The sequence below is a fragment of the Astatotilapia calliptera genome, chromosome 14, assembly GCF_900246225.1.
Source record: "Astatotilapia calliptera chromosome 14, fAstCal1.2, whole genome shotgun sequence".
Lineage (NCBI taxonomy): Eukaryota > Metazoa > Chordata > Actinopteri > Cichliformes > Cichlidae > Astatotilapia > Astatotilapia calliptera.
In genome coordinates this window covers 22813501-22825564 of record NC_039315.1, presented here as the reverse complement: position 1 = coordinate 22825564, position 12064 = coordinate 22813501, and the positions used below count along the sequence as shown (strand labels likewise).

The 12064-nt window shown below is 40.3% G+C and overlaps 1 protein-coding gene across 5 annotated transcripts in view; it reads right to left on the bottom strand.

The window, feature by feature from the left end:
* Positions 1-1062: 1062 nt before the first annotated feature.
* Positions 1063-12064, bottom strand: part of st3gal4 (ST3 beta-galactoside alpha-2,3-sialyltransferase 4) — a 41165-nt gene continuing 30163 nt past the window's right edge. For 4 of the 5 annotated variants that reach the window (XM_026191634.1, XM_026191635.1, XM_026191632.1 and 1 more), the window contains 7 exons: positions 11072-11169; positions 10793-10856; positions 9806-9901; positions 7390-7588; positions 6817-6954; positions 1995-2150; positions 1063-1896 (listed from right to left, as the gene is read on the bottom strand). In XM_026191634.1, coding sequence (XP_026047419.1) covers positions 1807-1896; positions 1995-2150; positions 6817-6954; positions 7390-7588; positions 9806-9901; positions 10793-10856; positions 11072-11169 — 841 coding nt within the window. In that variant the 3' untranslated portion in view covers positions 1063-1806. The remainder of the gene's footprint in view (positions 1897-1994; positions 2151-6816; positions 6955-7389; positions 7589-9805; positions 9902-10792; positions 10857-11071; positions 11170-12064) is intronic. The other variant, XM_026191636.1, reaches the window with a different exon arrangement.

Genomic DNA, 12064 nt, shown 5'->3' with positions numbered 1-12064 from the left:
TTTTTCTGCATCATCCTGAGACAGGATGTTCTTAATTATGGCAACAGTGCACATATGAAATGAGCCAGTGGTAGATGTTTGTTTACCTTGCAAGTTAAAGCCATCCACAAAACAATGGATGAGTCAAATCTGATTATACTGTAAATGTGTTTTTGCTTTTAGATTCATTTGCAAATGTGTCAGTTAGCAACTGTCAATTTGAGTGTAAGGGGTGTATGACGTTTGTTTCTACTCTATTGAAAAAAAGGACTGTCCTCCTTACGGGTGATATGCAGGCAAAACATGTGGACGTGAGCCACACAGCAAATATACCGAGTTTGTAGTATCCATTCATGGTCATGTGGTGGGTTCTGCTATTATGCAGGCGCAGTAAATCATATTTGCAGCTTAAAGGTATCCCGCTTCCAGTGTGACCTTCAGGAGAATGTCTGCATTGCTGCTCAGAAGGCACAACACTACACTCAGGTGTGATATCGCTCTAGCTCCACAGACCACATTCACATCTGGAGAAACTACAGTGTGAGTGTGCTTTTACTATTAGTCAAAGTTGTAGCAGTGGCTGTATCACAGCATTTGCTGGGGTAATTGAAAACGCAGCATATGTCTGCCATTAAACTGACATAAGCAGATGAGGCAGTCACTGTCACTGCTGAGGATGTACCACTCTGTGAATGAGCACAGCTCAAGCGCCAAGGGCCAGGCTCCATTCACGTTAACATTAATAGAAGGTTTGGTGTCTACAGAGAGCAGAGAGCAGACCATCATCGCTGGCATGTCACCTGCAGCAATTGTATCTTAGTCCTTCCAAGTTTTTAGGTTTTTGGTTTCCCAGACGTTCATACCGCACACGTTCACTAGCACATGCACTAATGCTAGGTTTAGTGTTTCCATTACTCCAGGCACTTTGGGGCACGTGGGGTGGGGGGGCAGTGCATGATTGCACCATGTGCAGTGCAGTAGACTGGATATACTGTATATTATGCATGCAATGGAGACATACTGCCATCTAGTGGTAACAACAGCAATATTCTAATAAAATAAAACATTAAGAAAGGGCAAAGCAACTGTAAAATCAATTATGATCAGTTTTAATCACCTTTAATTTACGAATGTATTTTATTCTGTACATTACAAAATATCCAGTGGTACCATTTGTATCTGAAAAAAAACCATGAAATAAATAATGAAACAATCACCGTAGTCAAAGTATAACAAATGAGCAAAATTGTCATTAGATTTTTAAAAAAAAACATTAACTTGAACACAGTTCCATACTTTAAAGATAAAGAATCAGAGTTCAAAAGAATTAACAAATTTCATTCTAAACTCGATAAACCACTCGCATCAGGCTTACATCTTAACGATATACGTGAAAAGTCCAGACAAGTGAAAACTGCGCATGTCAGATGTTTTCATTCCATCAACTCAGTTCATCACAAGAACCGAAAAACAACAAGCACCAAGACTGGACATCTACTGATGAAACCAGTTTACTGCAGCTATCTTGTCACAAACAGCTGGGTCGCTACACTTAGCATTGATGCCCAACATTTTTTCTATTTCAGAATTTTATTAATTAATTTCTTTATCTACAGAGTTGAAGATTCTTTAGAAAAAAATGCTGAACCACATCGCCAAAGAAAAACATTTGAAAAGCGGTTAAATCGCTCTATTATTTCACTTTAGGAAAAAAACACACATAAGGTGCCAGGATTGTCACGTTCAGAAAAAATCAAATATCCAACCACAGAAGGCACATTAAGAGCTGAGACAGATGACCCCACGAAAAATGGAGATGGATCTGTATCATAAATGTGGATGCAGGTAGAGAATGGCTCCCGAATCCTCCAGTCTTTTTAAGGCTTCAGCTTCATGATTAAGGTCGTGGTAAGAATTCTGTAACAGAGTGGAGGAGCATTAGTATTCAAGGAATATGAAGCTTTGCCAGTGAGCGTGTTAAAACAAAAAGTACATCACTACAGGTGGCCGCGCACCTTCATAGACTTCATGGTGGCATATCCATAGTAATGGATCGGCTGCTGCTGTTGGCTCTTTGAGCGAGGGTATCCGAATCCAGCAACGTGGACCACGTCACAGTAGTTGAGAGCAACAAAAATGGCAAGTATACCCGTGGTGGGATGCACTGGGATCTGCAACAAGCAAGAGATCATGACAGCCCACTGCACTTCTTCTTGTTTTCATGATTTATTATTTCTAAAATTAGCAAATATTAGTAGATACCCCCAAATAAAGAACTGAAAGATTTTTACCTTGCACACCTGAGTAAAAACAGATAAAAAATAAAATAAAATAAACAAAAAAAGGTTTGTATAAATCAAATTAACTTTATAGAAGGAGAGTTACTTAAAAATGTACATGCTGAGCTTTGCTGGTTGTGCAAAAGAGCCATTGATGTAAAAACAATCTCCAGATGGCTTTGGAACTGAAACCCTAAAAGAAGCCCCTCATTTCACCACTAGATGGCGATAGAGGAAAACTGCAGCTTTATATGCGGTTCATTTGCACAAGCATTTCTATCTGCAGTATTTGCTCTCATAACCTCACCCACATGGCTTATGCAAACACAGTTTTGTTTCTATGCTTTTTATTTCAACCACCTACTGTTCCAACAGAATTTAAACGTTGTGCACAACAATTAACTTAAACTCTTAAAAACAGAAAAACTTGAGTATTTTGACATTTTATTTTGAAATTCATTTGCAGCTCTGAGACTGCTGTTCTCAAGCAAAGTACAGCTGCTTTTTCAAACACAGTGATTCAAAGCATTTAAGCCCTCTGCCTTTCCTTTCCTTCCCCTCGATTACAGTAAATTAGTCTTTTTCACAGTAATCGAGAGGAAGGAAAGGAAAGGTGTGTGAAAAATTGATGGTTACTACACATATAAAGCCTCTGCCATGACTTAATGGTATGGTTAGCAATTATGTTGTTAAAAAAAAGTGGACATATGCAGAGTAAGCATGGGTGCACCATGTAAGCAGAGTAAAAATGGGTGTGCCATGGTAAAGGATGAGTTTATTGTCTAAAGTCATTGTGACAGATACATACGTAGTCCTGCAAGTGAAAATGCTGGCCTTATCACTAATGTACAGGTGCACACACACTAACCTGCAAAGGTTTTAGTGTGGCTGCAAGTTAGTTACAGAGACATAAAAAACTCAAGATTTGGCTGAAAGCTGGTCTGGTGTGATGAAATCCAGGTGGACTACGTCTGTAAAGAGGACACAGACTAATTCCTACAATTCAATTCCACACTACAATTTTTCCTGTATATCCCGAGGGAAAAACAGCCCACAAACAGCGGTGATATACATTTCCCTTCACATTTTGTGCATGTCACATTCCTTAATTGGCTTCTGCCTAAAAACAATGACAAAAGAACATGCAGGAAGCAAAACCTTCCGGCTGATATTTTATTTTTGCTTCTTTAAGGAAAAACTAGAACTCAAGGTAATGTGAGATTTAATGAGAGGAGACATGTTTGTTGTGTTATTCCTGGCTGGCTCTTTCTGTCCACAGAAATTCCCCTGTGCTGTTTGCCACTCCCTCTATGACTGATTATGATTACGCGTGCTCACATAGGCAAGAAGAAGAATTATTTCCATATGACCTGAAGACAAAAGAAACTCTCATTCACTTTTCAAATTAAAACCCACTTTAACAAAAACCTTTTATTCTTCATCTTTCCAAATCATCATCTGTGTTTTGTGTTTTTTTCCTGTGCAATGCTCCATCGGTAAATGCACCGGTGTTTATATTAGCCTACTTCCAGTATGTTCTTTTCTAGTTACGGGGCTTACTGAATGTCAAAACCAATAGATCTCAAACTTTTTTTCTGGCGTGCCTCCCTTCAGGAGTCAGAAAAAGTTAACACCCCACTGTTCCTCATCAAATGTTAACAATGAAAAAGTATTTAAACTTATTTAGTGAAATGTCAACACAGCATCTGCAACCTCTTGTTTTGGAAAAAACTCTGTGTAAAAGATCCTGATATCAAAATAAAGTTAACATATAAGTGAGCCTTAATCACATCACAGGTGTAAGTATCACAACAGACGTCATTGTGTCAAAGTAACTGAGGATGGAACACAGATTTTTTTTCTTGGCCTAATTTTTTGTGTGTCTTTTACAGCATGAACCTGTGCTGCAGTAGATCAAAAACTGAAGAAAACCATGAGTCAACAGATGGACATTACCCGTGGAAAGATCAATGCTGCTGAAGTGAAACAGAGCAAAGTTACAGAGGTTTGATTTTGCAAATTAAAAAAATTTGGCACCATCTGTGAGAGCTGATATTTCTTCAGCATTGAAAAGCAGAAATTTGGCTTTCTTGCTGGAGGTCAATTTCGCAAAACAAATCAATAAACATACTCTAAAAAATTATGGACTGGTGCGTAATGCGTCCGCGCGTAAAGAATCAAATAAGGCAGAAAGTAGGAATTTATGACAGGAAACTGCTGTTGAAACACACTGCGAAATGGAGCTGTGCAGGAAATGTGATTGCATCAAAGTGGATTTTTTTGGTAACAATACAGCACAGGTAAGACAGAACTGATGCTAATGTTTGTCACACTTGAAGCGAAATTTTGGTCTCCTTTTGCTGCTGGCTTAGTGAATTTTTGGTTGGGTCGTGATGAAACTTGCACTTTTGGACTCGGTGAGATCTGTGCTTTCAACAGAGACATTGTCCGTGTACATGCTGTCAGATTTGTTGTTTTAGCTGTGTTTGGTGGTCATGGAAATGGTTTTGTGAGCTTTAGCTAAGATTCTGATATTTCAGTGATGCCACACATCTATATTTGAATAACAGATCTGGCAGCACAGCCTGTGAAACTAGCTGTTGCTTTCAGTTTCAGATGAAAACGCCGTTTTCAAATTTATCTGGGCTGGTGTGGACGTTGTCTCAGTGGAGGTTTTTGAAACCCACGTTGAAGTGTGAAACCTCAGGGGAAGTGCTATTTTAAAAGTTTATTCAGAGGTACAGTAGGGCTCAAGTGTGGTTTTTTTTATAGTTTAGCAACAGGTCAGGCTGGCATCCGGTACTCAGTGAATGATCAGCACAGCTCCTCAATGTGTGCTGATAACTCTACTTCTGCCTTTTTCAGGAGATGTTTAAAAGAAAGCCTACACACAACACACCGGCATGTAGATGACAGTAAGTGTTCATTTGCGTGAGTCGTTGAGCTTTTGTACCCTCAGGGTTAATTTTTTGCAAAATGTGTGTCTAAACAAATGTGCAGTTGGTTATAGCAACAGAGATAACAATTTGTTTGAGTAGCCTTGTCAAGAATCTGAAACAGAGTTTTTGCCGCTGCACAGAGCATAATCGGTAACCTGAGGGAAACTGATGATGCCAAAGCACAGGAGTTCCAAAATGAGACAAAATGTATCCAACAACAACACAGAGTGAGGGCGTGCCAGATGCACATTTCCATCGTGTTCAGTAATGTGTAAAAAATGTCATGCTTACAGCCCCGAATAAACATAATTCAGGTGTTACTTGAAAACTTTACTGCCTGCAGGCCCCAGTTCTCCCACCACTTCATCCCACCTCTCCTACTGCTGCCCCCCAGCCATTCCCGTACAAGCTGCACAGATGGTACAGAGCTCCTGTCGAGTGAGCCCGCTGATTGCCTGCAGGATCTCTGCCTTCCCGCTCCTCACTCTCGTCTTGCAGTGAACCAACTGTGTTTATACCGCAATCTGAAATGGTTACACCCATTGTCAAGTCTTTGACAAAAAGGTCTCAGTGGGAACAAGCAGAACCAAAACAAAACTTGGCTGAAGATCCACATCGACGACGATCCCCACCAAACACACAGAAAGCCACACTTGGAAGATGAGATGCTATGGGCCAATAAAAAATGCTGTAATACACCAGTTTCAGTCCAAGAGGGATCTCGTGGTGTTTCAAAATCTGATCAGCAGGGGAAAAAAAAGAAATGTCATGCACTCTGGATCTTCATTGCGCAACTGCTGTTTTTCCTCGAGTTTATGGGTTTAGAGCAATGCTTTCACTCTTACTTTTCGTGTTTTGATTCAGCCATCTTGCGTTTCATTTGCCTTCTACTTTAAAATGTCAAAGGATATGCTCAGTGAAAACCAACTAAACATTAAAATCGAGTTAAAAGTTAGTGAAGGCCACAGTACAAAAGCAATACTCCGCATCACAGATAAGCACACTGGGAACTGCCTTTTACCTTTGAAGACATACAATAAGAAAACAATATTTTGGCTTTTCTTACCCCCAAAAAAATGAAATAAGCCAATTATTTCCCAGGGAACCACCGATTTATCGTTAAAGACATGAGACAGTTATCTTACAGTGAGATACCAGGACGCCAAGCAGAAGCTAATTGTCACCAAATTCACAGTAATCACCAACTAGATTTCAGCAGAAACGCCTCTTACAATAAACTGTTTACCACAAAGGTCATGACGGATCATTCTGAGGAGCAGTGCCTAATCAGCAGAGGCTCCGTCCACCCTTGTTAACATTCATGTGGGAAGCAGTGAAAGGCCAGAAAAGAAGAACAGAAACATAGGAAAAAGAGCACAGAAGAGGAAGAAAAGTCTGCTGCAGAGGATGCCAGAAATTCTTGGTATTGCAACATCCCCACCACAATTACAGAGCAAAAACTTATGATTAAGTAAGAAATGGGACTGATTTGAATAAGGAATAAAGACAGTTTGGTTTCGATCTGCACTGAAACTTCTACTACCACAAATTGAGATCACGCATAGTCACGACTGCAAAAAAACCAAACAAAAAACACATAAGTGAAAGTGATCACTCACCTGTTTGCTCTTGGGGTGAAAATTGATCTTTAGCAGCTTGACTGCAGTCTGATGCAAGAAGTGTGGGTCCAGCACTCTAACTTTACTGGCATCACCCAACCAAATTTGAGGAGGGGGCTTCCAAAAGCCTTTCCTGACCTGGCAAAGACAAAAAAACAGACAGGGTGTTTACAGACTGAGAGTGAAAACGGCCACGAATTGCCCTTTATTTGGCAGAATGGATGCATGCAAGGAGAGACGCATGTAAATCTCCATGTTTGGAGGACACTAAATCGATGTGCAAATTAGCGGGTAATGACCCTGCAACTATTAGCAGCAGGAGGCCGGAGGTGCCGTGGGATACGGAGTGAACGATGCCTGCAATGGAAACAACATTTAACTCTGGAGAGTGCTGGCACTGCTCAAGTGGAACCTCTTAAGTAGTTGTTCCTGATATGCAAGACAGACAAGCTTGAAAAGTAAACAGAATGTGTTCAGTTGAGGCAGAGAGAGGAAAGAACGAAAGAAAGGGAGATGACTGTGTGTGCGTAAGAGAGTCTGTGTTTGCATGTGGGAGAGTGCATTCTCACACACATCCAGTACCCTCTTCTCATTGTAGAGGATCTCTTTGAGCCACCGTAGATCTTGCTGTTTGAAAGGCACCAGGACCATAAGGGTGTCAGGCTCATTGTCCAGTCCAGGGTTGTAGAAGGCTGACTCAGGGTAGAAGAACCTCATGGTGGTCTTGTTCCCCACGTCTTCCTCATAGCCTCTTACCGGTGCATCATTCAACCTGAGGCAGGAATAAAATATGTAAAGAAATTTAAAAAAGGATTTTCAGAGCTGTTTTAGTCAGGATTTCAATTTTTGCAATTAGAAAAAAGTTGATGTAAATGAGCATTGAATAACCATTATTCAGTGGATCGTGAAATACTGCACTCCCCACCTGCAGCTAGCCTCTCAGAGCTTCAACCGATTCAGTTTTTACATAAATGATTTAAGGTCTGATCGCATGCTTAAAGACACTGGAGGTAACATGACCTCGGCCTTGAGCATAGTTTAGGTAAAGATCCATTAGGTGATCTTTGCATGCAATGTTCACTGAAATCTGATAATACTCTAGGAGGAGTAACAATTCTTGTAAATCACATAAGCTCATGGGTCCTTCAGCCCGAAGTTGACAATTCTTGATTTCTTGTGTTTTTGCAGATTTTTCACACTTACATGTTGCAGATCAATAAACTATACACGGACAACCTGAATAAGTACACGTGGCAGAGTTGTGGTCCCTGGCTGAGCTGCAGGGGAGGGGTGGTGCAATGAACTCAAGTATGCATATGTTTTTTTTTACAGAACTTTATGCTGATGCACAAACTCAACAGCGACATCCTTTATTGCACAGATAGTCCATGACCATCTCTTTAGTTTCTGACACATTAATGTGCAACAAGGACAACTTGCAACACTCTTTTTCTGGTCAAGGTTTACTCAGCAGAGATGCAATCACTGTAAAAATAAAACTGGAGAAAACGCACTTCTGTGATGGCAAATAAAACACGATTTACCAACATGTCACACCGCAATCAGTCTTATGAATACTAAGAAGTTGCAGCAGCATTAATTTTGGTGTATGTGTAAAGTTGCACCCAGATATGTCGTCTACTGACAGATATTATCTATCACACGATTAAGAGCTGGGGGGGGAAAATTAATAAAAGTTAAAAAGTTGCCTCAGAACAGGATGACTAACTCACTCTACGCTGTACACAGCCTGAAATTCGAAACCTTGTTCACTCTGTGAAATAAAAAAACATCTGTGTTTCATCACTTAACAAAAAAATACAATATAACTCTATAGTTGACAAATTCAATAGCACAGACTGAGAACATTAAATTATTAGCAAGCACTTTGAGAACTTAATTCTCAACAGGCTTTTAAGAAGTCAAGCAGTGTTTCCATGGCAGGAAAAAAGCCAGATGACGTCAAAATCTCAGGCATGCATTGAATTCTGAGTGTCAATAACCTGACTTGGCTGGAAAATAATTAGAAGAGAGCGAGAGACGTGAGGGGAGGGAAAGAGGGGGGTTCGGGGGGGGGGGGGGGGTGCATTGCTGCCAGGCCTAATTCTGGCTGTTTGAGAGAGGCTTAAAAAAAACTCAGAATGCGGTCGCTCATTCCAAGGCTGTAGAGTCAGATCTGCTAGATGCCTTTGTCCCTGAGTAAACTCAATGCTTTCTTTTCTGCTTTTAAAGAACCTGATTTGACCCAAACTTAGCCTGAGAGGACGGCTCTGTGTCAGAGTCACATGCTTATACAGTCTACAGCTAAGTGAATTAAACCCTATTTAGAGAGGCTGAGGGTAAAAGAAATCAACACATTCTCTTTTTTAAAATGCAATAGCAATGAGTCCTAACTGCCTTGAAACATGGAAGTTTAACTGCTCTCCTTTTAAATCAACCTTGGACATGATTTTTTCTGATTGGCTGTGCTTGATAAACAGAAGGGCAGAACAGCAGGTTGGTTGGGTTTCAATCCCTACAACAAAAAGTGTAGATGACCTCACTAATGATATCGCCAACAGCTCTATCCCTCAACCTGCTTGTACATGCACCCATATTTGAAAGTCCTACATCCCTTAATTCACGAGTTATTGCGCTCGCAAACTTGGGTATCCACCCAACCTGGCTGTCCACCAGGCGAGGTGATGACATTACCCCAAGCCTTTCAGGCTGAGGGGCTGAAGACTGTCAGCAATCAACTATTTAGAGCAGTCTGAAGTCTGAGCTTCTGGCTTAAAGACATTTAAGCCATATACTGACTTCATTGTTTGCAACTTTGAACATTTTAAATCCAAGCATCCATCTAAATAATTGGATTTAAATATATGGCAGACACTTTCAAACACACTTTAACCCCACTATTATTGCACAGTAGAGCATATCATTTCATTTTAATACCATAATCAGGAAAAATGATTTCACTGTTGTGTGGAGTATGATTATTGCTTACCGAATGACCACATCGTATTTATTGATGATGCTTCCCAGGGAGCTGTTTTTAATGGCAAAGCCATTACCTATGACTACACAAGTTCTGCACTCAAGGCTGTGGAGAAAAACAACACAGGTTCACATTATGAATTAAATGTGGCAAATTTTTCTTTATCAAGGTTTCTCATCGGTCTTAAAATGAACATGTTTTGTTCAGTTACAAACAAAATGGCTCTCTGGAGGCAAAAACCTATCATCACTACTGGAACAGGACATAGGGACATAGGGAACAGTTATAGGGAACAGTTACAGAGAGCGTTTTCACAGAACTCTTTGCAACCATGTTAAAAATCAAGTACAAGGCCACAGTTAGCATGTTAAACGTTAAAGTTCGTGACAGCACAATTAAAAAAAGATGGAACAAGTGTGGCTTGTTTGGAACGTTTGCCAAGAGAAGGCCTCGTCTTTCTAAAAAGAACGTGGCAGCACAGCTTAGGTTTGCAAAGCTGCATTTAAACAACCACAGGAGCTCTGGAACAATCCTATGGGCAGACGAGAACAACGTGGAGATGTTTGGCCATAATGCAGAGTGCTACATTTGGCAAAAACCAGTGCCTGCAAACCTCCATGTTGTAAAGAAAAATGGACCAAAATTCCTCCACAACGATGTGACAGATTTCAAGTTATTGCTGCTAAAGGCGGCGCCACAAGCTGTTGAATCATAGGGTGTTTTTCACAGGACTGCATAGTGTGTATTTGTTGGCACCGATCTTGGCCTACTCTATTTTGAGCATGATGGCTTGAATTGGTAAACAGAGCAGGATACTGAAAATTTTTTAAATAGTTAAGAATATTTAGAATAATTAGAAAAGTGCAGATTAATATTCTTGTAAATAAATAAATTGTAAGATGGTCTAAAAAAGCAAATCGTTATCCATGATTGCAATATTAAACTAATTCGCTTTACTACTGTTGGCCAAGTTTGCTAAAGTGTGCTCAAACTTACTTTTCAATGTTGGCTGGCACGTGATAATTTGTAGTTACAGCAAGCACTTTCAGTAGCAGCAGCTCTGGGATGAAAAGTGAGAAATGGAGAAGTTCAAAAGTTCACGCAGAACACAGAGCTTGAATTGGTGAAAAAGCTACAGTCCTGGGTTTCAGCTGTATTAACAGTTTAAGATGTCATCTATTTAATCCCCAGTCCTGGTCCCAGTCAAAATGAGACAAATTTGCTAAAAGTGAGTGGGAAGAGTGGGGATTAATTTAAAATGCAAGGTCAACATACCACTGCCCTTAATGCCATAAGGTAATGCCAGATCTGACAGATGCTGCCGCCAAAAGAAATCCTCCATTTTCATAAAGAGCTGCGTCCGTCTGCTAATGCTGCATGAGAAATGTCAAAGCAGGGTTTATAAGATGATACCACACAGTTTCAGTGTACAGATGAGTTATGCTGCCAGAGGCTTTGTGGCCGGGAGAGCAAAGAAAACTGCTTCAAGTTTTTTGTCTAAAATAATCAACCCACACAATAGACAATACCATCTGTTCTGCCAAGCAGTACAGTGTTCAAGCTAGCACATAAAAAAGAAAAAAAAACTGCTTTGTAATCTTAACTGATGCACTAGCGTTACCAAATGTTCTGGTACCCATTAAGCAGGTAAGCCAACCTCGTTATAAGAAAATCACCTATTTATATGATGCCATTCAATAGCAATTTCCTTCATTAAAATTCTCCGCTGACATTCCCTCGCCATGGAGAGGGGAAAGAAAACAATAATGCTCACAGAGCCTGTGGAGTGAGACAAATGTGGCAGGTTGTAATATGTGAAACAGTTGCTCTTCTGTGCTCACTCACTCCAGCTGTTTATAACCTACTGTCTTTGACAGTAAGTCTCTCAGGCATTTATTACTCTTGTGTGCCAGCTAGCCCTCTGTAGGAGATCAGGATAAATCTCCGGGCAGGGAGTCTAATTAGAGAAATGTCATTGTAACTGCCTCGCAGGCTTCCCTGTGACTGACTCATGTTAAAAATCCAAGAACAACGGACTGGTAACTCTGAACTGAACTCTTTTTCAGCTACACATCTTAACTGTTGCAAATGTTAAAGGGCAGGCGGTGGAAGGTCGACTGGGCTAAATAAATAAACAGTGACCTTGGATGAGGTTTGGCCAAACCACACATTCCCTTTTACTAATAGAGCAGAGCCAAGAATAAAGGTGAGTAAATATACAGGTCGATAAACTGATAAAGAGACTAAAAGATAGATAACTGTGAGCAT